Source organism: Accipiter gentilis, chromosome 1 (genome assembly GCF_929443795.1).
Source record: "Accipiter gentilis chromosome 1, bAccGen1.1, whole genome shotgun sequence".
NCBI classification, from domain to species: domain Eukaryota; kingdom Metazoa; phylum Chordata; class Aves; order Accipitriformes; family Accipitridae; genus Astur; species Astur gentilis.
Genome location: NC_064880.1, coordinates 22912464 through 22939674, shown reverse-complemented (window position 1 = coordinate 22939674; position 27211 = coordinate 22912464). Strand labels below are relative to the sequence as shown.

The 27211-nt window shown below is 39.9% G+C and overlaps 2 protein-coding genes across 4 annotated transcripts in view; both read left to right on the top strand.

Annotated features, from left to right (window-relative positions):
* Nucleotides 1-27211, top strand: part of LOC126053268 (splicing factor 3B subunit 1) — a 647576-nt gene that overhangs the window by 126155 nt on the left and 494210 nt on the right. The gene's annotated exons all lie outside the window — the stretch shown is intronic.
* The window catches only part of ANKRD44 (ankyrin repeat domain 44), a 143723-nt gene that overhangs the window by 79101 nt on the left and 37411 nt on the right, over nucleotides 1-27211 (top strand). For all 3 annotated transcript variants that reach the window (XM_049798028.1, XM_049798117.1, XM_049797952.1), the window contains 12 exons: nucleotides 812-882; nucleotides 4467-4667; nucleotides 6248-6335; nucleotides 8615-8757; nucleotides 10156-10368; nucleotides 11821-11899; nucleotides 15022-15136; nucleotides 18739-18821; nucleotides 20124-20241; nucleotides 22654-22722; nucleotides 23468-23608; nucleotides 26457-26540. In XM_049798028.1, the coding sequence (XP_049653985.1) occupies nucleotides 812-882; nucleotides 4467-4667; nucleotides 6248-6335; nucleotides 8615-8757; nucleotides 10156-10368; nucleotides 11821-11899; nucleotides 15022-15136; nucleotides 18739-18821; nucleotides 20124-20241; nucleotides 22654-22722; nucleotides 23468-23608; nucleotides 26457-26540 (1405 nt within the window). The remainder of the gene's footprint in view (nucleotides 1-811; nucleotides 883-4466; nucleotides 4668-6247; nucleotides 6336-8614; nucleotides 8758-10155; nucleotides 10369-11820; nucleotides 11900-15021; nucleotides 15137-18738; nucleotides 18822-20123; nucleotides 20242-22653; nucleotides 22723-23467; nucleotides 23609-26456; nucleotides 26541-27211) is intronic.

Sequence of the window (27211 nt, the reverse complement as noted above, 5' to 3'; positions counted from 1 at the left end):
AACAGCTTTAATATTTCTTTCAAACAAATCTGTTTTATCACACAAATATACAGGATCCTTTTTTTTGTCTGCAGTCAGCCAGCACCGCTGTAGTTGTTAAATAGTCTTTCTTTATCCTTTTTTCCGGCAAGCCACCCCAAACCCATCTTCTTGAGCAGCTGTCATTGTTGGAGTGCACATTATCACTGAACCACGCAGAAGGCAAACGGATAGTCTCCTTCATCCCTCTTCTGATGTTTGCTGAATAATGCCCACAGAAGCTGATGCAGCAAGTGCTCAGTTTCCACCTTAACCTGAGCATTTCCCAGTCCTGTTCTCTTGATCCCAGCAAGATTTGCGAAGCAGGGAAGCGTTTACATCTTTTAGTGGTCTCTCTGATGGAGCTGGAAAGGAGATGGTTGTTCAGGCTTGTTCCCTTCATTATGTCTGCAGACAGCAGCAGTGCTCTGAGCAAAGGGTTGCTTTTTTCCCCAACTGTATCAGCTGATCTAAAAAAATGCATATACATAGACGTACATGTACATACATATGTAATCCCCTACAACAAATCTTGCTTCTTTTGTGTCCTGTAAACAAAGCTATTCCTGATAATAGTCCGACCTATAGAGTTCCTTTCTTTCCAAATCACGCTTCAGCTCCTGTCTATCTGGGATCTGGAAATGCATTTCCAAGGTGAACAGGGTGCCAAGAGAGTCGTGGTGAGCACTGGGAGTATCACATACAGCTCAGCTCTTGTTACTAGGAAACAACTGGGCAAGGCTTTCAGTGTCGCACCCAAGGCATGGATGTAACCTCTGCTGTTTACTTGCAGGCGCTCGTGTTAATGCCAAGGACAATATGTGGCTGACTCCTCTCCACCGAGCAGTTGCTTCAAGAAGTGAAGTGAGTAAGATTTGATTACCCTCCTTTTGCATGTAAACTACCTGCTGGGGGGAAAAAATAATGCATTGAGAGCCATAGTAGGTAGCACGGTGATGCAAACAGGGAAAACATTTTCTGTGTGCAGGGCCTTTAGCATTGCAGCTGAAAGCCAGCGTTTACAAGTTAGTTACAGCTGCGTTTTAGCCTTAATGTGGTTGATTTTCACCTTGTAGAATGCTTTGCGTTACCGTAGTGAGTCATATTGAGCAACCGTCAGCTGGAGTGGGTGATGAGGACTGAAGTGGGATAGAGTCCACTGTGGTCTACAGTGGCCACATCATCTTCAAGTGGTGAAATAAAGAGGAACAAATAAATCCATATGGATGTGTGCACGCTGTGCATGTGCCAGAAGGGAGTGGATGTGTATGTGATCCAACACGTATTACCACATAGTTTGTTTTGGTTAATTGCATTTCAAGGCATCCATTAGGTTTTCTGTTAATGCATTTGATTCATGCATAATGGAGGGTTAGCCCATATTTCTTCTCCCTGACAAGTAGAAATCTTCTAGCATCATGTTGTACTTCTCCCATTGCTATCTCAAAAAGGAGCGGCAATAACTATCAGGAATGCAGCTCAGGCATGACTGTGTTTTCAACTGCACCATTATTCTTGGCTTTCCATTTTGGACCTCCCTGTATACTTTTATCCTCCTAATACTTAGTTAACAGTGAGCCCAACTGCAGACTGAATTGGCTGCTGGGGATGAGGGGAGGGGTTGTAAAAGAGACAGAGGGTGGCTGTCTTCCAGAGACTGATGGACTCAAATCACCTCCGTAACAGTCCCAGTGCTTGCCAAGCCTGGAGGCAGGAATCCTGGGCTCGCTTCTGAACTTGGGCATTGTTTGGCTGCTGGCTGAGCTTCCCAGCTGCTGGCATCCGCTGAAACCCTCTGAAAGGAATATCTGATAGAGTATGAATGCTGTAATGAGGCAAAATACAAAAAGCCATGTTGGAAAACAAAGGTCAGGCTTAAACCTTAAAAAACAGCCTCAATCTTTTTCTGATGTGGGAATTGCAGTGCGCTTGGTTTCTTTTTTAGGATGCGTCAGAGTACATGATTTTTATTGTCAGTGACAGTCCTAACAGAAAATGTATGTCTTTCTGTGGGTTTGTGTCTCATCTTTAACTCTTTGTTAGCTGAAGGCCAATTGCACAATGAGAAACTGTCTGCATTGTGCCAGCAGTTCTGGTACCTCAAAGTGAGTACCCAGGTGCAGTAGTGAGGCAGCAGGGGAAGGCACCAGCCTTTGATGCCTTTTCATGGTCTGCTCTATATTTTATAAACACACATAGCTTTCTTCTCCTGGTCTTTTTTCTTTGTTGTTTATATGATAATCGCTACTTTTAGTAATACTTTCGAAACAAGATTCAGCATTTTGAGGTGCTTTCAGTGCTGCTTTTACTTTATTACACAAGCTAACAAATGGGCAGCTTCAGTATAATAGGACGAAACTGATAGTGACGGTAGTAGATAGCAGTAGGTGAATTCATCGTTCACATTGATAGTAGGAGGTGAATTCATGGTCCAGAAGTTGACCAGTAGGATTCAGTGTGGTTTTTGAAGTTTCTGTGAGCACAGTTGCTTTTAGAATGATCACCTACAAGTTTTAAGTTTTACTATGAAGCTTTCACAGGATTCAGAAGCTGTCTTCTTGTACCCTTTTATAGGTTGATTAAAAGCATGAACACATTTTTGCTTAAGTCTTGATGATTTTTCAAGTGGGCTTTAGGGATTTAAATGTTTATTTACAAATCAAGACCCTCACATGTGTCTGTGCAGGATTGTTAATGGATGTATCAACTTTCAGCCTTATACAGTTCAAAAAAGTAAAGAGATTTCACTATGATAACTTGGGATAGTTAGAGACACTGAAAACAGAGGCTTACACCATAGCTGTGGACTGCATGTATGTGTAGAAAATTATGTTAATAAAAAGGGGTAGCTCATGCTCTCAAAAGCAATAAAATTAAAACTTCTCCATAAGGATTTTAACATTTTGATCCCAAATCTGTTAGAGCAGCAGATTTGCAGATGTAAACAAAAATGTGTGAATGTTTTTTTAAAAAGTCTGAATATTTTTAGCTTAGACTTTTCAGTCCTTACTATTTACTTCTAAAAATTCTCCCTTAACTTTTTCTTTCCTTCATTAAGAGTCAAAGTGCATGAATTTTCCTGCTGACTTCATGTCCCAGCTGGGTAGGTCTCCAGTGAATTACATTTAAATTACTTTTAAAACAGTAGGCCTGTAATTTAAAAAACAAATTCCTGTTGAGACATCAACAGTGGCATATCATTGTTGGTGCTGTAAGAGATGCAATGTCACTAACTGAACAAATCTGTCTGAGGACAGTTTGTGAGATGGCTGTAGAAAATGAAATTGCTGAGGTCAGTTGAGGACAAAGAACTAAAACTCCTAGTAATGGATGTACTGTTGATAGAGACTGCAGGCACTCTTCTGGGCCATTCTAGATACAAAAGTGCTGTTTAAACACACTGTATGTGTTTGATATTCATTAATAAAATGTTGGCTGGGCTTACCAGGAAACTTCAGTTATGCAAAAAGAATAAGGTACTATGTAGGACTAGGGGTCTCCCTCCCAGTTACCAGCTGTGAGTTGTAATTAGCAGACAACACTACTTGAATGCTACTGTGTCCCAGTGGCTCCTTTGTATTTTGTTTGTTTGTGGGGAAAAAAGGAAGAAGAAACAAAATGTAATTTTGTGATATACTTGTTTTTTTCATCTGACTTGCTTAATGGCAGATGCATGAGTAGAAGCAGAAAAGAACTGATTGTGAATTCTCCAGCAAGACAGTCTCTCAAGAGAGAACAGTATATTTTCTCACTGGGAAATATTCACTTTTAAGCAACAAAATTAACTTTAAAAGATGTTGTTTGGTCTTAGGTTGACAAAATGGATGTTGCAGTGAAGACCCTTGGCCTATGCTTAGCCCTCAGGGAGGGAAGAAATGCTAATTTTAACTTGGGGACACCAGCATCAACCCTTGCCCATGATTCTCATGTTTTTGCAAAGCTAAAATTTTGTTTTCATGTATTCTGTTTTATTTTCTCCTTTTTCCTGTTTATAAATAAAACTTACATTAATTTGCCATGATTTTACTGTCCAAAATGATGTGCTTTTCATTTTGTAAATAATTTCTGTAACTGTGAGCTCAAATAAGCACATTCATTTCCTCAATGAATGGGTGATGACTGGGGTATGGAGGGTTAATCAGCTGAGCAGGTTGGGCTCTCTGCATAGGCAGCTTTGTACATCCTAAAATCACATTGGGAAATTTTGATTGTGAGGACACTGCTCTAAATGACAGCAAAGGTGATGTGTAGTCTAGCATTTGAATCAACAATACCATTTCTCTAGCCTGGGATGTTATTTTGATAAAAGTTGTTCTGTTTTCCTCCTCCTGGCCATGTCTGATATGCATAAGTAATATACGTAGGTAATACGATCGAGCTGTCAAGAAGGTGGGCCATGTATTTATTCGAACTGCTTGGTTATGGATATATCTGTGTTGCTGTTGCAGGAAGCAGTGCAAGTATTGATTAAGCATTCGGCCGATGTCAACGCTCGGGACAAGAACTGGCAGACCCCATTGCACGTGGCGGCTGCCAACAAGGCAGTGAAGTGTGCGGAAGTCATCATCCCCATGCTGAGCAGTGTCAACGTCTCTGACCGAGGCGGGCGGACAGCATTGCACCATGCAGCACTGAATGGCCACATTGAGGTGAGTTACTTAAAAGTGTAATTGATCATTCGTTTATTTATTTAATTTCCCACTTCAAACAGTTGACCTACTGTGGCTGGGTCTAGACTGAGGCCCATATCCCTGACCCCCATGATTTCTATCATTTGGCTGCTTTCCAAACTGTGCGACAGGTTTCCTACCTGCAGAAACGAGATATTGGCTGGAAAGTACCTGTGCAGAGCCAGCATGCGAGGTGCGCGTGCAGCCTTCAAGAGCTGGCTGTGCCACCAGCTCCGGCAACTCAAGTGTGTCCTCGGCTCTTTTGAGCTTGACTCCCTGTGAAAATAAGAGTGGCAGAACGGAAAGAAGGGAAAACTTGTGGATTCATTTCACACTGAAGAAATGTTCAGCTGTGTGAGATCCAGTCTGTCTGCTTTTCTAATTCTAATTTTTTCTTATTCTAATTTTCTTTTAGAAAATGTGCTTCTGGTTTTTCTACTTATACAAAGAAACCCTTCTAGTCTAATTACCATTTCTATATGAAAAAAAGCGTACTTTTGTAAATACTCCCCCCCTCCCCCCGGTAAAGGGTTTTGCTAGTGTCTTTAGATCCGGCTGCAAGCATCCTCATTTGCCCATTCCACACCTGAAGATCTAGATGTGGAATCAAAGCTCTTAGACTGGAACAGTAGGCTTCTGTTAACAAAAGTTGATCAGTTGTACTGTAATTAAAAGAAGGAAAAGGAATGGAAATTCCTGTGAAGTGATGATAATGCCTTTAAAATACTGCACTGTAGGAAAGAGATAGTAATGCTTGAGTCTAACCATCATAATCTAAAGCTTCTGAGCTTTTGGATAGAGTATATCAGGAATGTTAACTGAATATGCTGTTACTAGCTGGTGTCTGTGGCAAAGCAGTGTGTGAGAGGAGGACAATCATCCAGTCTGTAATTTATGATTTTAGAATGTTTTGCTGAAAAAGGCAGTTGTTGAATGTGTTTTCCATTCAGTTTCCTTTCTTTTTTCCTTGATTTTTCTTATGTTTAATGGTGGATGATTGGCGATGGGGAAAGCAGCTTTTCACTTCTTAGCCATGCTGTCTAAAAGGCCAGCATCATACGCGAAGCAGCCTGGTGCCTGTCTGCATAGCCAAGGGCACAGGGGAATTTAGTAAAAATTGCCATGGCATGGCAAGAAATAGACACTCCTTGTTGAAAGATCAAGCAGATTTTAGGGTTTGTTACCTCATGGTCTGGAGGAATCTTGTCCCAATCCACAATAAAACCCCTTAAATTGGTCTTAACAGTAACAACTAAGAGCAATGTTTCTCTTCCAGGCCTGTTTCTCTTCTAGGTTTTTTGCCAAGCTGAATTTGAGGCACACTGGAGTAGCAGCACCCTGCGTGCTCTCACACCCCTCTGTGGACACAGAACTTGTCCTGGTTACTTGCAGCTGTCACCACATTAATGCATGCAGCTTTGAACAGTATTTGTGTAATTCACAAATTTATCATTCAAAAGCAGGATTTTGTGATCCCAACTTTATTGCCAGAGTGATTTGTTATAAACTGTCGAGTGTGTGATCTCCAGGGTTGGTTTACCTGCTGCTGTTACTTCTAGATGGTGAACTTGCTCTTAGCCAAGGGGGCAAACATCAATGCTTTTGACAAAAAGGACAGAAGAGCTCTTCACTGGGCAGCGTACATGGGTAAGGCTTGGGCTGTTGCTCCTTCTTTTTAATTTCCTATTCACAAACTAACAGCATGTTTTAAAATGGACAAGAGCAGACCTGGCCATGGAAAGTGAGCATTGTATTTACCCTGAGGAGGCAAGGGTTCAGCTGATCTAAATACACACTGTCCATTTACAGTTTTGCAGCTGGTGAGAACTTGGCTGTGATTTCCTTTTTAACACAGTCAATTGTGGGCTTTGTGTGTTGATTTTTTCATTTTGGTCTTTTTTTTCTGACTCTAATTGCAGCCTGAAGTATATTTGAACTTGGAAAAAATACAGGTTATATTTGTTTCAGTGTTTGCTAAAAACTACTTTATATAAAATGCAGATAAATATGATCACAAATTTTGCTGTTTATCTGTGTTTGTAAGTAGCTAAGTTATGATATTGTTAGGAAGTGGTTCCTAGGCTTTCTTCCTGTTAGAAGCAAATTGTCATCTTTTATTCTAGAGTGGACAAGAGCAACCGATTTGTCTATTCAGAACATCAGTGGTGTTACCAAATATTGCTTAAATAAATCAATAGACCTTATCATTCCTTTCAAGTTAAAGGAAAATTTTTTGTAGTGGGGCATTATAATTTTAAAATGCTAGAACAAGATTGCCTGTGGTAGTGGTCAGACTTGTTCAAGAGCTTTTGTTGGGCAAGCAGTATATTCCAGATTATAATTTGTGAGGTGGTGTGTGCCCTCAGCCAGGAACTCTTCCATCTGACCTGTCAAAATCATGATTTTAATCCTGGCACTTTCGGAAATGAGATAATAGGAGATTTCAAACTGTGAGAAAAGCATGTTGTGGGTTTTTTTGATGTACACAGACAGATGGAAAAACTCTTGCCAACAAATGTGATTTGGCTTTTGAGCTAGCAAGCTTTGAACTCCATGCTACAGAGGTGAAAGGCTTTTTACATTGTGCTGTGCAATTCCACATCTCTTTTGCTCTTAATTTGTTTCAGAAAATCATGATGTACTTTTCAAAATATTTAGATAACATTTAAGGCCTAAATTGGCAATGGGTTTTAGGAGTCTGTAGTGTAATTTGGACAGAATTTAGATAATGAGACCTGAGCATGTCATCCTGTAAACCCTCATGTAGTTTCCTGAGTTCTTAAATATCTTTGGGCACTTTGGACTTTGTCCATAAAGTTTCCGAGGTCCTGCACTTGACCAGAGCTGCCTCTGTTGTGAAAGTGTCATACAATTCAGATGGTGCACAGCTTTATGTGGTGTTTGACATAATAAATTTTTAGTTCTAAGACAGCTCTGCTTCAACATGAAGCAATAAGGACTATTCCTCAGTTAGCCTTGATTTAATTTTGGTGGTTAGGGCACTACCTGGGAAGGCAGGCCAGTTGGTTTGAGTCTTTCAGGGAGAGGAGGAAACTGAAGATACAGGTGGGTTATAAGTTGCATTTTGAGATGCTCTGTTCTTCCCCTGTATTCTATAGGGAGACCCTAGTTCAGGGGTAGGCATTTGACTCCTGAAGACAGATGTCCCGTTGATCTGGCAGTCAGCTCTCAGTCTGTGTGACTGTTGAGGCTATTGCGGACTAAGTATGTGTGTATAGACTATGAGTTTAGATTCAAACATTTTTAGACCTGTATTCAGGATTTTTTGCACAGTTTTGTGTTAATGATACAGTTTTGGAGAGTCAAAAACCTGATCCAAAGATCAGTGGATTCAGTAGAAAATCTTGTGTTTGTATTGGTAGGGTTTGGATCAAATTTGCGCTTACTTGAAATTTAGTTTTCTGTGTCCTCAGTGGTGCTAGAAAAGAGGATACCTTCATTTTATCATTTATTAGAAGTTTTTTTTGTATTGCTAACAAAAACTAACAAGTGATAGCAGTTGTGTTTGCAGATGACATCAGCAGGATCAGCTGTTTTGGGAGACTTGTATTGTCATGCTCCTGTGCTCACTGTTCTTTCTGTAACAGGGAGAGTAAAACAAAAACTGTTATTTTTAGAGAAATAAATAGGAAAGAGGTGTGGTTTTGTTCTTTTAATGACTGGAAGACTAATTTAGTAAAGAGAAATTTGACACATCTGGTGACGGTGACTGCGTGAATTTCTTGACAAGGCCTGGAGCTGGGATTAAGAACACTTACAAAAATGCTGGTTTTTCCCTTGTAAAACTGTGGGAGCATTGTGAAACAGCAGTGAAAGGGGAAGTGTATTAGCAAGAAAGCAGTAATTGGGAGAAGTGATGCTGTAAGATGGTATACTTATTGGTTACTATCTTTCATCTTTTGAAGGTCACCTGGAAGTTGTTGCCTTACTGATTAATCATGGTGCAGAAGTGACTTGTAAAGACAAGAAGGGTTACACCCCACTTCATGCAGCTGCATCCAATGGGCAGATTAACATTGTGAAACACCTCCTTAACCTGGGGGTAGAGGTATGTGGTAATGTGCACTTTGTAGCTTCCATGTTTCTCCATATTTGGAGATATTCTTTTCTTCTTTCTTACGGATGCTGCTACAGACATTGGCAGAGCTTCTAAAGAAAATAGTTCTCATTTTCTGGACTACCTTGTGCTTCATGTGGTTTATTGGTTCAAGAACCAGGAAACAATCTGGAATAAAAAATGTCTGATATGGACAGTAAATTCCAGGCCACCTTGCTGAAGAAATCAGAAAATATATGCTGTTCCTGCAGAGGAAGATGGAATAATGAAATTTTTCTTGGCTCAGCATTCCCTTTGATATGATGAGAGGTTCTTCTCAACATAGATGCTGCATACTTTACTAAGCAGTAGTTCAGGTGGTTTAAGTTTAGGGACCTGTATTTCCTCTGTAGCTGACGGAGGGAAGGAGAAGGATTATTTTCACTCTGTAAAAGAACTTTTTTTCAGGGCACAGACTTCTCTTAGTATAATATTGTCAACTCAGTGGTTCAAAGCAGCAGTGAGATGATCAGAAGAGCCTGCACTGGTTAACCAGAGATGTCAAATAAAGCCATGGTATTTGCCATTGCATTTTCAGCTGACTTGACCTGCCAAAAAAAAGTCAGAAGTCCATGTTCACAGGCTGTTGACTGTGAAGTTGAAGGGGAATAGGTGTTTCCTGTTATTAGCAGTACTATGCTGATAACTACCTTTAACTTCCACATTCTCCACCACTGGGGGTATGATCTTTGAGACGCCTGTATTTCATGGAAGGGTATTCACATCATCCTTGAGTCTTTTGTACAATCTGTCTTGTCCTGTTTTACAGAACAGCAGTTGAATACTAAGCTGGTCATCAAGAATTAACGTAATCTTAATTATATCTTTATAATATGGAGCTACTGAAAGTGGTTTCTTACTCAAGTGTAAATGGCTGTGCAGTTTAACCTTCCCTTCAGACACCTTCACTCCCTTCACAAAAGAAATCTGTGGAAAGAGCTCTTAAGCCTGATTCTGTTCATAAAAATTCAATAGTCAGTGTTTTAATTTTTTTTAAATAAAGATTGTGAGCTTTTTATTTATTCTGCTTGCCCACTTATATGTAAAAGCTTTCCAGTTTCTTAGGACTTTTGTCATTATCATCATCATTATATAGTCCTGCTATCAGCTTTAAGCTTCATACTGGCTTTTAGAAGTGGCCAGTAAGATAAAAAGTTAATAATAGTAAAGGTAAAGCATTCCAAGTTAAGCTCTCTGTGAGTATATTTTTGTCAATGAAATCTGGTGGTGAGAAATATGCCCTATGACAGTTCAAGCCTCCAGCTATTTCCATTTGCAGTATGTGATGCATTATGTAAAATGGTAAGCTGATGTCTGTAATTTTAACTATGTCTCCTTGTCTCATTTTAGATTGATGAAATGAACATCTATGGAAATACTGCACTTCACATTGCCTGTTACAATGGTCAGGATTCTGTTGTTAATGAGCTGATTGACTATGGTGCTAATGTAAATCAGCCTAATAATAATGGATTCACTCCCTTGCATTTTGCTGCTGCTTCCACTCATGGAGCACTGTGTCTTGAACTACTAGTGAATAATGGGGCAGATGTTAACATTCAGGTAAAACTTGCATTGCAGCTCTTCAGTTTTACTTTATCCTATTTTGCATACCTCAGGAGACTGGAAACCATAATAACGAGTACAGCATGGCTTTAAATACTTGATGGAAGTAGAGTGATGCTGAGAATGTTGACCATGAAACTGTTTGGATGAGATTACTTTCCAGCAGAGGAGCTCTCAGTGCCTTGAGAAATATAATGGCAGCTTTAAACTCTAGGCCAGCCACTCTCCTGAAGGCATGAATCACTAGTAAAATATAGTCCCAGGAGCTCTGTCGAAATGTTATCTCAGGGAGTGGTGGTAAGTCAAGGAACTATTCCTTTCTGGTGTTTTCCTTCCCTCTACAATATGGATTTAATTAAACCGTGTTCTAAAAAGTTCCTGTTGACTTTCCCAGGGAATTAAGAACTGAAGGTTGTTTGTTTACCTGTTTTAGAGCCTGAGTGTATGAAGTGTGATTCTATTTAGGATATCTGAATGCTCTTGAGATACAGCTGATTTGTCTTGATGAAGCTGAAAGGGACTTGCTGTTACTCAGCAGAGGGCACTGGTATGGGTACCAGAAGACTTGAGTTCATATAAGATTTTGACTGTTTTACTTTAAACTCTGTGTGTTTCAGTTTCCCATCTGTAAAACTGGTCTCCTAGCATTCAACACCTCTGGCAAGTCCCTTGAGATCAGTGAATAGTCAGTGCACTATTTAAACGCAGAATTATTAAAATGAAATTGGTGATTGTGTTTGCCAATGAATGCAAAACCCCATGCCAGTAAACATGTAGTGATGTGAGTAGTGAGGCTGGTACCCTTCCCTTGTTATTTTCTCAGCTCCTTGGCTTCCCCAATTTCAGTTTCTTTCTCTAGAACCCAAAGCATTGATCTCTACTCATTGTACCTTCCTTTCATATGCCTTCCCTGTTTTCTAATTGTCTTTTGTAGGCATCCTATTTTTGATTGCCTGGGGATTTATTAACCAAAACTTTTTAATATAGTGGCTTTTATTCTGGGATGTGTCTATAAAATGCAGATTGATAAACAGAGTATAGTTCTTGAATCTCTCAGAGACAGCTCCTACTTATCTTTATGGTTCCTTTGCTTTTCTTTATTCCCCACATTGCAAAGGAAAATAATGACTGAATGGCAAATGTTACTTAAAAATAATATTCAAGAATAATATGTCATATAGCTGTAGGTTTCTAGCAGGTATTGTATACAGCCAGGCTGTAAGGACAGGCTCCGCTCCAGCCCATTTCCTACTCATTGTCGAGGAACAGTTTTACTTGTATGCTTATACCTTCTGCATTTACTATAAGTATAGATTCAGTCCTATAGACTTTTGAAGCCAGTGGAGATTTTATCTGAAAAAGAGCTGTAGGATGTTGAGCTGAGAAACTTCAAATTGTTACCACTGCTTTACATGCTAAATGGTTGGTTTTATGTTTTGTTTCTGTTAGAGTAAGGATGGAAAGAGCCCGCTACACATGACAGCTGTCCATGGGAGGTTCACACGGTCGCAGACCCTCATTCAGAATGGTGAGTTTCTGTGCCTGTTTAATGACTCTCCGAAAGATTAGGCGTTTCCAAGTTTGCAATTTTTAGTTGTTCTGACCCAGAATGCCAAAGGACTGCTCTGAGAGCTGCTTAGCTCTCCATCAACTTCTGGCTTTGAGCTGCACTGACAACTCTTATTCCAGGATGTGATCACAAGTTGAGATTTTGGTTGTTTAACAAAATCCCATATTCCTCCAGCTGATGGTGGTCCAGCTGATCTGTTGTTATTTTTAACCTGAAAACAAGAGTTCAAAGCTGCATTTAGGTCTTTTTTCTGCTCAGAAGCAGGCACAACTTTCTTTCTCAAATTATTTAAAAACTAAAAAAAGAAAAAGTTTCCAGTCATCCTCCTTTGGGAGCCCTGGTGTTCTTAGAGCTCAGACCATTTTCTCTACCCTCCACTCAGCAGCTGTACTTCTCTCACCTCCCTTAGCTCCACCCCTCACCACTGTCTTCATTAAGTGTTGAATAAATGCTCAGGAGGGTGGACCCGCGCCACCCTGTTTGTTCTGGCATAGCCAGGATTCCTGATTATCAGTCATTTATCAGGTATCTCTTGTTCAACAATACTACAGCGTGTAACAACTATTACTGTTGGCAATCTGGCAGAGGCCTGTTTCCGATTGACAGAGGTTGCTATTACTGATTGTTTACTTATGCTTCCCAGCTTTGGCCATTATACCAGACAGGATGATCTGGGTTTGTTGTTTGGTTGGGTTTTTTGTTTGTTTTCTAAAATCCCAAACTTGGGACTTAAGTGTGAGAAGTTGAAGATGGCTGAACAGTTACGCTGTGATGATACGTTTACACAAGATTGTATTTTAAAACGGAGGTCTTCAGTACATCATGCTTCTTTCAGGTCATCATGCAAATTGTTGTCATATCTCTCCTTGGATAAATAAAATAGTAATAATAAAATGAGTTTGGGCAAACTGGAAGAAACTGGGCCTTCATGCAATTTTTAGTTGTTTAGTCAAATATGCTCTCTGACTTACAGCTGTTGTTTGCTCTCTGTTGGATTTGTCTGTAAAAGTACTGGCAGTTCTTCATCTGTCTTTCACACCTCTCTACTCTTCTTCAAGTTACTTGGGTTTCACTTCTTTCTTTCTTTGCTGCCCCTCTAATTTTAGTGTTGTACACAGATCTGATTGCAAGTGACTTCATGCCTTGTTGCTGTGGGATATTGTGGAAGACAGAAATGTCAATGATTTAAAAAAATGGAGTTTCATTCTGCAGTACTTAATGAGTTGGCCAAAGATGTCTCAATTTCTGGCTGCTACCTCTAGCAACTTGTAGAGGAAGAATGGATTACCTTAAAATTGCAAATGTGATACCTATCATTAAAAATGGGGAATGAACAAACTGTTTGTAAACAGTTAGGGAGGAATGGGCAATATCTGGCATAGGTTTCTCAAGAGTAAAAGATGCTGAAGCATCATAATTCTCTTCTACAGCAGAGTAATAGGCTTTGTGAACACAGCACAGTCCTCTGACTTTTCTGTGGGCAGGTAATGTTCATAGAGACCTCCTCTGGTGGAGGCTCCATCCCAGGGAACCTGTTCCAGCATTTCACTGATCTTTATTTACCATTAGAAAATGCTGTACAGTGCTTTGCTAGAACTTTCCTTGTTGCAGTTATGGCCTGTTATCTCCTGTGAATAGTGGACAGGCAGTAAACACTACCATATCCTGATGTTAGCAAGACTTTTTACATGCTTTCATAAAGTATTCTCACAGCAAAGTAGTGGAGTATTAAAAATATTACAGTGTTGGTACATAACTAGTTGAAAAACTACACTTTGAGATTAGTAATGGTTGTTGTTGAAATGGAAGGTGTAGTGAGGGCGTTTTCAGGTTCCCCCCTGGGTCTGGAACTACCCACTATTTTCATTAACAACTTGGATAGTGGAATAGAAAATGTGCTTTTAACATTTGGAGAAAACATGAAGTTGGGAGAGACTGTTAGTTTGGCAGAAGGTGGAGAAATGGAAATGGAAAATGATCCTGTAAAAGGATAATGCTGTAAAATAATCCTGTAAAAGGGAAGATCACACACACAGGCAGGAATATCAGCTGGACAAGTTCAGAACAGCAACAGCCAGGTGGGTGGCGGTTCCTCAAGAAAGGTTCTGGGGCTTGTAGAGGATCAGAAGCTTGTTGACCACAATTCAACAGTGTTATGGTGCTTAAAAGAAAAAAAAGATCAACAATGTACATGGTGCTGTACAATGTACAGGAGTGTATAGATAGGAGCATAGCCAGCAGGCATGAAGGAATCCTTTTGCTCAGCTCAGTGTTGGGAGATGTCCGCTGTAATACTGTTTCTGCCTTTTGACATTTTACTTCCAGAAGGATGTGGGCCAGCTGGAGAGGACTGGGGGAAGGACGAGAATAGCTGGAGTGCAGCAAACCTGACTTACAAGGAGAGGCTGAAAAAATTACAGTTCCTTGGTCCAAAAAGAAAACAAGGGCTTGATAACAATCTTTGCATGAGTCAAAAGCCGCAGCAGAGAAGAAAGAAAGAATTTATTTTTCCTGCTTATGAAGATAAAACATGAGATGACAGGCTTAAATTGCAACAGGAAAAGTTCTACTTAAGTGCTGTTTGGTTGTTCTTTGGTAAGACACAGAGAAGGCACACAACACGCTTGTTGTTTGCAGTGTGTTCCTGCTGGCCTCTTGAATGAACTCTTATTTAACATTAGTGTCTTACAGGTAAGGTTGAGTGGCAGTGCCTTTATGAATAAGGGCATAGTTTCAGCAGTTTATTTTGTTAGTTTAATTCAAGGCATCCATTTGTACCTTTAGATGAGCAGCAGGTCTGTATCGTGTACTTTACCATCATATGTCATCCTTTTCACCTATTTCCCACCATTTTCCCCACCACTGCAGTTGGAGAGGGAGATGAAAATGCTGCTGCCAGACCACGTTAAGTACCAGTGGGTGACAGCTGACAGCTTGCTGTGTGGTGGTTCTTGGTCTCTCAAATTTAGTGCCTGTGACTGGACTGCTTATGCTGTATTTGCTAGGGAGAAATAACGTTTGTGGTCACTGGTTCATGCTTAATCTTTCAGTGTTAAACTGTATGAACATGTCTTTTGCAGGAGGGGAAATCGACTGTGTTGATAAGGATGGTAACACCCCTCTGCACGTGGCTGCAAGATACGGACATGAGCTTTTGATTAACACCCTCATAACCAGCGGAGCTGATACTGCCAAGTAGGTGGCTGAAGTGGAGCTGTTTCTAATGATCAAGTGTTGTGTCTGATGCCTGGAAACAGTTATTCCTCAGGTTCTGAAGTATATGAAGGTTAAAATGAATAAGCATAATTGTACTGTACTTCAGTGGATGACATGGGGCTAAAATATGAATACTCAGGAAGTATGGAGGGGAAGGAAGCCCTGCTAAGTTCCTGTTGTGCCCAGTTATGCAGTTACAAGGAGTACAAGTACTGCTTCTTTCTCCTGAAACATTGATGTGGCACAGTCGTATATAATGTACGTGAAGTACATATGTATCTAAAGTGCATCTTGATCACAGTTATTCCAGAAAGTCTGTAGCAATGAGTTTGTCTAGGAAACGTAGTTGAAAAGAATTCGGATGCCTTTCAAGGGAATTGTGTGCGTATTTCTTGGTATCTAAATTAGCCTAATGTTTAGTGGTCTGTCATATATGGTGATTATTCTTTTGTCTTGTATCTTTTGGTATGACATAGGGTAATCAATAGAAATGCAGTACTGCTAAGTATTACTAAGTATTTCTGATCTCAGTTTAACAAGAGCCTGTCTTGATGTTGCATGGTTTCTGATATTCAGATGGCTGAAATAATAGGGCTGCTTTTATCTGATTTGTGAGTTTGGGAGTCTTTTTTGAATAGAAGGACAAAGAATTTAAATTAGACACATTTCTAGATGTTGTTAGTGCTTTCTGCTTCAATTCAGTTTTTTGTTTGTTTTTTTTTTCTTGCACAAATGTCAAGACTGCACCGACAGTATTATAAGTATTGTCAACTCAAACATTGGCAACACGTTTATTTTTATTTTTAAGAGTACTTGAGTATTGGTTAGTTATGTTCAGGTTCTTATGGCCTGTCAAAAGAAAATAGCAAACCTGAAGGTAAACAAAGGGGTATAAGACCAGAGTAATGCAAAACCATAAGGGATATCTGTACCAGGTGTTTAACAGCAGCATCTGATTTCATGAATGTAAGTTTTTGGCAATTACCTCAACATGTTTCCAAAACAGGTTTTAAAAGTCTTCTACCTAGAACCTACCATAGAAATCAGTGACTTCTCTTGACTTACCTCATTAGGAAAACCTGCTTTCAGATGCAAATGAGATGGTTTTAATTTTGAAGATACTTGCAGCTCTCAGTATTTTGTTTGTTTGCTTGCCTATGTTTAAGAAAGTGCAACATTTGCCCATATTCCTTTATCAAGTACGACTGTCACCATGCAAACTTGGAAGGTGGAACAGATCTTCAATTGGCATGGATAATGAAATTTCACAGGCTTCAGCTAATGTCACTGGATTTTATTAACATAGCCAGCATGAAGATCTTGGTGTCTAAATAGATGCCTATTTTTCCTAGCTCTTTCTCCAGTACAGTAAGTCTTAGTCTGTCTCTTATCTTAAGGTTTAAAGGGAAAATGAGATGTAGTGGGATAGCCCACTCTTGGAATCAGGGTTATCCAGTTAGAAATTTCTATTTCACACTTGGGTGGCTGGAACATTGATCAAATAAAATACTTTTTCCAGCAGCAAAAATAAGTGAAATAAGAAGTTGACTCAGAGATATCAGGCAGATCCAAATGATGCTACTGTCTGTGCTAAACAAGGAGCATTGAAACACTGGAAATGGGCTTTCATATGTGCTGCATGTAAATAACTCTGGCTGAGCTCCCCAAACTGGCTTTGAAAAGAAAATTCTGCAGCATTGTTAGCGACAACTGCAGACAGCTCAGTCAGTCTTTGAGGCGACTGCATTTAAAGGAGAAAGTGTGTAAGTGATGGGAGGAACCAGTGTGAACAGCACTGTAGAAGTGTGACACTGGTTAGCAGATGTGCAGATAGTGTATTTCAATGGAAACCAGCCAAAAAGTGCTGGGTGGAAATCTTGACCTAAAAGAAGAAAAATATTACTTGGATAACTAGGTGGAGGAGAAGATAGAGAGAAATGGGTGTAGGAAGAAGCATAGCAATACAGAATGTCTAATGTTAGCTTAAACAAATGAATCCACAGCTAAAAACTGCAACCTGTTTATACAAATGCCCCAGCTTGGTGGAGCTTGTGCTGTTTCCTTCAAAGGATAGGTTGTCAGATCATCTTTTAATAGATTTAGTCTAAGATGTAGACGCTGACACTAGCAAAATTAAAATTTGTACAGCACCACAAGTCGCTCCTAAGCATAGTGAAGCAGCGAGGAGGACGCAGTTAACGTCAAGACAGAGAAAGGATAGGCCTGTGGGTTCTGGAAAGAATAAGTTTTTTAAAAACAAACCAAAAGTAGTTAAATACATATATGTATAAAATGTTGGAGAGAGCAAGAGGTCTTTATAAACATCCACATTCATTTTTGTCTAAAGCTTCATAAGTATTTATGATTTATGGTGAGTCTTGCAGAAAGACAAGTTCCTTTGTCTTTGGGTCCATATCTGAGATCCTCTTCCATGAGGTGATCATACTCTCCCATGCACCAATTGTCTTGCAGAAAAGAAGGGCAGATATGAATCCATCTGCTATTGTTCAAGAGTTTGTCATTTTTCAAAAATATATCTGCTGAAGCAGGCAGTAGATGATAATCTTGTCGAGATAGTTGGTTTCAGAGGCTCTATATTTATGTGCATTTGGAGGACTGCCAGTAGGACAGTATTTCTAGAATAACAAGATGCTTTTCACAAAACAATGCTAAATGACAGAAGCCAAGATGTCCAAAGCTAAAAGTCTTCTAAGACAGCAAACAGCGGCATGCTTAGGGACTGAACTGGGATGATTTACTGGTATTAATAAAAGCTGCTGAGTGCTCAGCTTGTTTAAAAACTATGTGATTGCCTGATACAGATTTAGCCTAATGATAGGTGCCTACCCGTTTGATTTTTTATTTTTTATTTTTTTTTAGCCAGCGTGTGTCTGCTCTGAGAAGTTTATAGTGTAATTGAAAAGAGGGTCATGTGTTAAAGGGGGGAAAAAAATGAAAGGGAGTGTGAGGAGAGTAGCTGGAGCAAATAGGAAAATTAGGTGTTTAGTTCTTAGGGTGTGGGAAGAAAACTGCAAATGTCACAGTAGCCTAAAGGAAAGTTTGAAGAAGAGTCATCAGCTACCCCAGCCCCAGGGGAGAGAGAAAGGGAAGAAAGGGAGGCTTTGAAAATCTGCATGACAGTTACCTAAAGGATGTTAATGGCTGGAAAAATGGATTTCAGAAGAATATTGAGAAGATTTCAGCATTTACTTTTACCTCAGAATGACAGTTGCAGTTTGCGTAGCTGATGCAGAAATTTGTGCATCCCACACCAGGAAATTGACCCAAGCAATATCTGCTCTCTTGCTTCCTTCCTCACCTTGGCTTTCACCTTGAATTTTTAGAAACCTTCCTGCCACATTCTGTTCAAAGCAAAATGCCAAGACTTTGCTGTATCAGAATATTTTTAGCTCCTGAGAAGGCTGGTAAGGAAATACAGATAAAAATAACATGGCAGGAAGAATCTTCCTCGAAAAGGATAAAAAATGCTGCCTTTGTGGAAGGAGCTTTTGATGCGTTGTGTCTGTATGCAACCTGCATTTTCACATGACTCGCTGTAATGAGGCTGTTGTGCCTTTCAGGTGCGGGATCCACAACATGTTCCCTTTACACTTAGCAGCGCTGAATGCTCACTCAGACTGCTGCAGGAAATTGTTGTCATCGGGTAAGTAAATCCTGCAGTGTCTGTGGAGCTCAAGTAGTGTGTGTCTCTGCTGCTTACAGCCCCTTTATACTCATTGCTGTGGACTGTTCAAATGAAAGACTTCCTGTGCTGCTGTGTTAGGCTGTGTGGTGTGGTGGACCCGAGCGTGTGAGGCTTTCCTAACGGCATGCTGGTACATCCTGCATCCTGTGTTGGTCATGCCCGAAGCTCTTTTCTCCTGGCAGGCTCAGAGAGTTTATATTAATACACCAGGAGGAGGGAGGAAATTTAGGACCCTTTCCCAGACTGTAAGAATGTGGGATACTGTTTTGGTTTGGGGTTTTTTTTCCCCAAAGGAATAATTCAGGAAATTATCTCCTTGGGGCCTGGACGGGACCAGGTATTTACATCTCACTGATGATGATGTTTTTTAGATACAGCTGAAGTGTATTTCTGAATCCAGACAGAGTAAAGGAGTTAGGCTGGCCAAAGCTCTGTGGGCACAAGAGGGGAAATGAGTGAAAGTGTAGTGTTGAGAGGGCAGTCTCAGGACCCTCACCAGAGCCCAAAGCAGAAGCAGCAGGCGTTTGCTGATGCAGCCGTTTCAAAAGAGGCAGTAATCAGGTGCTAAATCCCAAATTCTTTTTTTTACAGGCAAGAGTTCCCATGAGTTAAAAAATCATAAGGAGATTATATGCTTTCTGTAGAAAATTGCTTCATTACTTAACATGTAAAATCTCCTACAACCACTTTTTCCCCTCAACTTGAGTCCTGTAGGATATAAAAAAAGTGTGAAAAATAGCAATTTCATACCCCATTACGTTAAACCTTGGCATCCTCTGGCCTTGACCACTAGATCAGGAAGGAAGAGAAAAAGCTCTGGGTGACCAGAGTTAATACTGCCAGGCTTATATCTGTGGCCTTGTGCATCTTGATGAATATCCCTGCGTGTTCCTGGAAGACTCTTTCCAACCTGAAAACCCACACGCAATAAAAATGGCTCAATTTCATGTTCAGGCTAACACTGTGGTTTTTCCTCATTTCTTCATGTTTTCTGTCTTCGTGTCCTGCTGTTGCAGTCCTCTTGACAAGTATCTGCTTCATAAATGCCTGTCACATGGTTTTAAATAGGGATGTGGTGCAGAGCTGGATGCGGAAATAGATGCTCGTCGGCTTTGCAGCTCTTTTTATAGAGCTGCCAAACTGGAGCAGCTGCTTGCCATTCCCGTGACAACCTCTTTCTGACTGTAGTTGCTTGCGTTCTGTTTTTTTTCCAACTAACTGATTTTTCTGTCTCTGCAATGTTTCTTGTGGTTTAACTAGGACAAAAGTATAGCATAGTGTCCTTGTTTAGTAATGAGCACGTGCTGTCTGCAGGCTTTGAAATAGACACCCCTGATAGTTTTGGAAGAACGTGCCTCCACGCTGCCGCTGCAGGAGGGTGAGTAGCTGTGACTGTAGCTGTTCTAAGTTATTTTGTGGCTTCGTTGCAGATTTGGTGCCAGCCAACTTGACTGCGCCATCCACAGAGGAATTTATTGCGGTACAAGGGAAGCAAAGTAGGACGATGTCAAATTTGGGTCACTTGAGGCTGTCTTTTGCCACTGTCCTCGTGTAGGGGTTGCTTGCAAACAAGTAATTTGAAGTGTGGGTTTCAGGCGTAGGGTAAAACTCTTTCTTTTCACGCGCCTGTGAAGACTGCTGCAGCTTTAGAAGGGGCTACTGCATACTCACCCCGGTCTGTCTGTTGGCCACAATGGTCGCTGAGGGCCAGCAGTCAGCAGGAAATCATCAGTTCCTACGGCAAAGCAAATGAGGAGGAGGAGCTGTAGCTCCTGGGATGCTGCTGGCAGGGGAGTTATACCTGTCCTCCACCTTTGGACTGTGTCCTTGTCCGAAAATGCAACTACACAACAGTGCCCATCAGATTGCAACCCTGGAGTCCAAATGCAGCTCGTCTCCCTCTTTCCCATTTTTCAGGTGCAAGTTCAAAATTTTCTAAAAGAAAAACCAACAAACCAAACAAACAACAGCCTCCCCCCCCCCCCCCCCCCCCGAAAACAAACAAGCAACCCCCAACCTCCAATTAGAAAGTCAAAAGACTGTCATTCTCTCAGGGTGATGCATTTCTGATAAGTGCTGGGAGGCCAGAAGTGGAACCAAATAAAAACTGAAATGTGTCAATTTAAGTTGTAAATGTAGCATCCAGCTAGCTTAAGTATTTCCAAATAATTATCAGTGGAGTGCTGTGAAGTTAACCTAGCAAAAGGAGAAAACATTTGGCAAGCATTGAGTTTTGACTCTTCTGTTGAGTAGTTTATGGCTCAGAAAACAGCTGAGATGGAGCCTTGGCTAGAACCCAGCTTGGATTCTCTGTGCTTATAGCAAGCAGAAATGGTCATCCACAGCAAATACCTGGCAGTCTTTCTGGAAGTTGTTTTTTCTTCTCGGTGGACCAAAATGTATATCGCAAAGTTTTTGTCATTAAAAAAACCTAATAAAATTAATCCAAATACTGTTTTTATTATTCTTGTGGTATTACTCTTCTTGATACTTCTCTCACATTAATAGAGGAGGTATGATGGTTGCTTGCATGGCGATTATTATAGTATAGTTCAGATGCTACCTCTTTGATAAAGTTGCACCCCAAAAGAATAATAAAAACAACCTGGAAGTCCTAAAGAGGAGAGGCTTCATAAGAAGCAAAAGTGGCTCATGAAAATAAACCATGTTTTTCCAGTGGTTTACTACAATTGTCATCACGAACAAGTGTTTTTATTTTTAGTATGTTGTGGTGAGTGTTCTGTAGCTATTTTATGCAACAGCAGTTTAGAGTAGGGATGAATGTAATGTCAACATATTGCATCCAACCTTTTTTTTTCCTGGAGCTATACAAAAGGCATTTGTTTTTTTTTCCTGACACATACCTGTTACTCCCATTACATTAAAGGGAGTTGCATGGGTACTAGGAAAAGAACATACTTCAAAGGCCTGCTCATCTTATTGTGAACCCAAATGATTTATTGCCCCTGTGAATGACAAGGAGTCTTGGAAAGTGCTGCATTTCTTTATGTTTTTTTCTGGATTGGAGTCATACATTTATTCGCTTGAATTACAAAAGATGTGAGAATTCAGCTGTTTTATTTTCTGTTAAAAATCACCTGGCTTTAAACAAGATGAAGCAGCTATGATGTGGTGAATTCTTTCGACAGATACAAAGCAATGGAGTGCAACTCATCCACTTATATAGATGCAATATTGATATGACCATCACTTTAACTAGCTATGACCCTTATTCAACAAAGCACTTGGAGATGTGATTTGTCAACGTTAGTCAAGAAATCATATGAGAATAAACCTAAAAGTAACTCTTGTGATTAAATCTCACTAAGTAAACAGGATTTTAACAAACTGCTTACTCTTGAATGCTTTGCTGAACGGGGGTGGATTTCATTAAATGTCACCTCTTCATTATTATACTGGCATTTTATATGCTAGCAACAACTTTTAGATTTCTCATATAAAATACCAGTTCAGTGTGGGAAGCGTTAGAGTATGGCTCCCATTGAAAATCTCCAAACACTGAATTCAGATCACATTTACTGTGCTTTCTTTGGAAAATTTTTTTTTCCTCTGCAGAAGTTTGAGGTTTTCAAGAAAAAAAGGAAATAGTTTTTTAAAGCTTTTTTTTCTGTTTGATTGAATTTCACGTTGTATTTGGCTGTACCCTGTTTCTGCATGGGAAATAATAGAAAAATAGTTAGAGTAACTTTTTCCTTTTTGGGGGCAGGGGGCAACACAGTTATAAACTTCTGGTTTGTTCATGTCTTGTTTTCTTTACTTCTCTTTCCAGTAACGTTGAATGTATAAAACTCTTGCAAAGCAGTGGAGCAGATTTTAATAAGAAGGACAAATGTGGAAGGTAGGTAAATTTTGAAGCTCATTTAAAAAAGAAAAAAAAAAAAAGAATCTAGCATGCAAGGAAGAAAGACCACCTCAGTCTGGAAATCATATGTTCTATGAAAAATGACAGGAAAATACAGTAGGAGTTTGGCCATCCCTGCAGAACTCTTGCTGCTGCAGTTATATGCCAGACAGACAGGTGCAGACTTCATTAAATACATAAAACCCATCCCACCGTCTCGAGTTTTCTGTTTTAAAAATATCACAGTTTTGGTTTTTTTCCTTATTGCTTCTCTTATTGCCTAAATACTTGTGCTTGTGTGCCCAAGACAACACCTGACTTACAATGGGAGCATTGCTGCCATTTGATGTGCTTCCTAGAGGTTTTTTACCCCATATGAAGTGTTGAAATGAGTGTTGCTATGTCAGCTAAATAAGATGCTGTGAGGGACACCGTGCTTTGCTCTGCCTCCGAACTGGAAGAAAGTAGTGTGTATGCACAGCAACAGCAGAGGCCATCACAGGGGATAAGTTGTTTGCAAGACGCAGATTGATGATCTGTATCTTACTAGGCTTTGTAGGAGCACCAAAACTTCCTGTTAACACAATATTTTGTTGAATTTCCATAACTTTTCATTTCATCACAGGAACATAAGGTGCTGATACTGACTGCTGAAAATCTGTAGGAATGCAACAATTAAGATTTGTCTTTTATCTTCAGTGGTGCATACTGGAATATGAGGTAATTGTCACTTATGTTCCAGGACACCTTTGCACTATGCAGCTGCAAATTGTCATTTCCACTGTATTGAGACACTGGTGACAACAGGAGCCAATATTAATGAAACAGATGACTGGGGACGCACTCCTTTGCACTATGCTGCTGCTTCTGACATGGACCGAAAGTAAGAAAGCCTCTTTGTATTCCTTGTTTAAAGTGTTTTGCTATATCAGTGTCATTCTTTTCTATTCATGATGCTATGTCATGAGCCCAAAAAATGATCCTGCTAGCAAAGGAATTTCTCTCAGATGTGTGCATAACTCCACACTGAGTTGCTCTGACTATAAGCCAAATCACCAGATGATGTAGCATTTCAGCTTTACAGTTTACCTTTGGTGTAATGCACAGTTTTGCAGCCACCCTGTCCTACTGAACTATTTTCACAACATTTGTCTTCTGTTTTCCTCTGTGTGGTTTCCTCACAAAAGTATGCTCAGAGAATTTTCTACATCTGCTTTGGAAGTCCATCAGAAGGGATGGAGCAAGAAACAGCAGAAGGAGACCTTTTCCTAGATGGGCTGCAGTGACAGACAGACATCTGGCCATTCTGACAGGCTTTCTGGAAAATATGGGCTAGATCTACCCATCAGTCTCTCTCAACTGTCAGAGATTATAAAAATGCTTAACCTGTCCAAACAGGTTGCCTTTTAGAGACTTTAAAGAGAGAGAGGCCTGGGGAATATCCTGTGGCAGAATGCAGTGTTGTTCTTGTGAGAAAAGGGGAAAACAGCTGCAAAACTTAGAAATCCTGTGGTTAGTGACTGCAATTTCTAATTTCTGGCTAGTTGCATATTTTGGCAATCTCTTCCTTGTAATGTACCATATAAACCAGGCTCAATTATCCTGTTAGTTCTTTCTTAAAACTGTTAGTGACCTGCATTAATTTTAGGTCATCCCATGTTTCTCTGTCTCATTCCTCTAGACACTAAGGAACTATTTTTTTGGTTTCTTGTATAGTGAGGTCTGGTAGAAATGTCTGGCTCATTCCCAGCAGAATACCACCTCAAAGATACTGCAGGAAAACTTCAGCTTAACTTTATAGTAGAGGTTTGGATGCCATACCAGAGCCTTGGTAGCTTCTTCATCATTTGCAATATAAAAAATGTCTTCCCTATCACCCTCAAACCTGAACAGTGCTGAGAAGAATGCAGCAGGATCTTCAAAGGTCTGTGCTTGACATTACAGTCAGAGTAGGCTTGTAGGAAGCCTTTCACCACTGGCTGTTTCTAATTCTGTCTTGTCAGGGTGAGGTGTTACTCGGGGTGTTGAGAATGGCAAATTGGTGTGTGTTTTTTAGCTTTTGTCTCTTCATAGGTGAAGTTCCTGCATTTAAGCAAGCTATTGGTTAACTTCAGGATGTAGCTATCTACTTCCATCACTAATTAAAAAAAAAAAGCCTACTTTTAGTTAACACCTGAACAGTGGCAGGAGTATGTGGCCTTTATTTGCCCTCACAGTCCAAACCTAAATTGATTCTGATGTGGTGATGCTGTCTTCTCATTAAATTTTCCAGTTTGAGATGTTCTGGAAGAATCCTTGTTACATAGATGAAATGCTATTTGCAGTCTGTGATTTTATAGGTCAGCATATTTTTTTTCCTGCTGAATGGCAAAAAAACTCCCAAGGTCAGGCAATCTCAGTCCAAAGAATATTCATAATTATTTAACTTTGGATGTGGACAGTTAATGAGCAGGGAGAAGTCTTGGTGCAGCAAGGTTGCTCTACTGTTTCGGCTATTTTGGTGACTTTTGTTGCTTATGGTCTTCAGAAAGTACCCTTTCCTGCAATGGAAATCACAACAGCATTTTCATTAAATAGATGCTTGCAGTTTCTGAGTATGTACTGTTTCTCCAGATCATCACTTACTCTGTTCAGGGAATCTTATTTTGGGATCTCACTCATTTGTAGTTAACTGAAAGCAGATGCAGGTAGGACTTCAGCACAGCACATGAGTACTGTTTATGAGCTTCCAGTGCTAATATTCAGGGGAGTTAGTTTATTTATAATTAAGTTTTCTCTGAGTCAGTGGACATCAGACAGACCCTGGGTTTGTAGAACAACCCATTATTGCTAGCACTCACAGGAAGAATGTCAAATCTTGATATTACAAATGGGAAATTGCATATTCAAGAAAGAATGTAGTGTTCTGCATTGTGCAGAATCCAGTCTGGAATTTGCATGTTACATTGCAATTGAAATTAGCAAACTGTCCTACAAACCTTTTGAACTACTAATCCATAATGATAGCAGTTTGTAAATGTATTCTGTGTTAGCCTTGGTGGCCAAGAAGGATCATAATCACAAGGTCATGATTGTAAGATCACAAATCATAGTCTTCTGTCTGCCATCCATCCAGCTGGCAAGCAGAGGTGCCTAAAATGATCTGGGTGTGCAGGAATATGAAGACATGCCGAGCTCTTTGAAGGATCTAAAGAATATGACTGAGAGTGCCACATGGTGTTGCCAAGATACTTCACAGAAAGTGAGAAGAGTCAGCAATACAGCTAATGCAGATTCAAGATAGACCTATTTAGTATCAGCAATTAAAGTTTCTTTAAATCTTAAATATTAGAGAAGAACTAGCAGGTTACTGTAGGAAGAAGCAAGCTGTGGTAATCCTGAGTTCCTCTCTGCAAAGGAAACAAAATGTGCAACATTGCTGTGGGAGAAATGGAAGGATTCTAGAAAGTGATGACCAAACTGTTTCTGACAGAAATCCGAATTTTCTGGTTTTTTTTTTCTGGCATTGACTTGCAGGATGATAAACTACCATGTTGTAGTTGTCTCTGTTGCTTGCCAAACTTATTAGCTGCAGACCCATGCAGTACATTTGTTTAACTTGTGTAATTCTTACTGTTGACTGGAAGAGGTCAACTCCTTGCAGAGGAGTTTGGGGATGGGTGGCAGACTGTGTCAAAATCACTGGTATGATGTTTTGAAAATAAGTGAATTTTTCTGTCCTTCACGCTAAGAAGAAAGAATATTTTAGGTAACTCCCATGAAAATGCTGAAGAACTTGAAAGAGCCAGTGAGGTGAAGGAAAAAGAAGCTGCATTGTAAGTTTGGTGTCAATAAAGCAGTTAAACTCCATTTCTGGAGAATACCACTGCTTTGGGCTGCAGTTTACACTCTGCTTTTGCTCATTCATTGCTCTGCTAAACACAATGCTTGGCTTTAATGAGGGCTAACCTAAAGAAAAAAGCTCTACACTCTTCTCTGTGCATAGATTTCCTAATATTTCTGTTTCTGTGCTTGTTGCTGTTTCTTGATTGAAAATGTACTGCTTCAGTAATTTAATAATTCTTTAGTATCATGTACTGTCTTATTTTAATGCTTTGCACTGAGCATGTATGTTGCAAAAAGAAGTAGCCAATGGCTTCCTCTGTTTACTCGGATTGACATTTTCATCTAGGTGCTTAATGAATTTTTTTCGTTTTAAAAATCCTCTTTTTCATATGACAGCCTTATGTTCACTACAAATTACAAGCTATGAAAGAAGGTACTAATAACAAAATTATGTTTTCTTGATGGTATAAGAAAAAGTGGCAGGCACTATAAAGAGCATAAGGGATCCTTTGCAAAACACACAGTTTAAAAAAAAAAAAAAAAGGCCAACAAAGAAGAAAGTATATATATGAACGTACATGCCAGGAAATTAACTCAGTTACGTCTTTATTTTTCAGCTTGCCATAGTGCATGTTTGGAGGCCAATGGTTTGATCTATGAG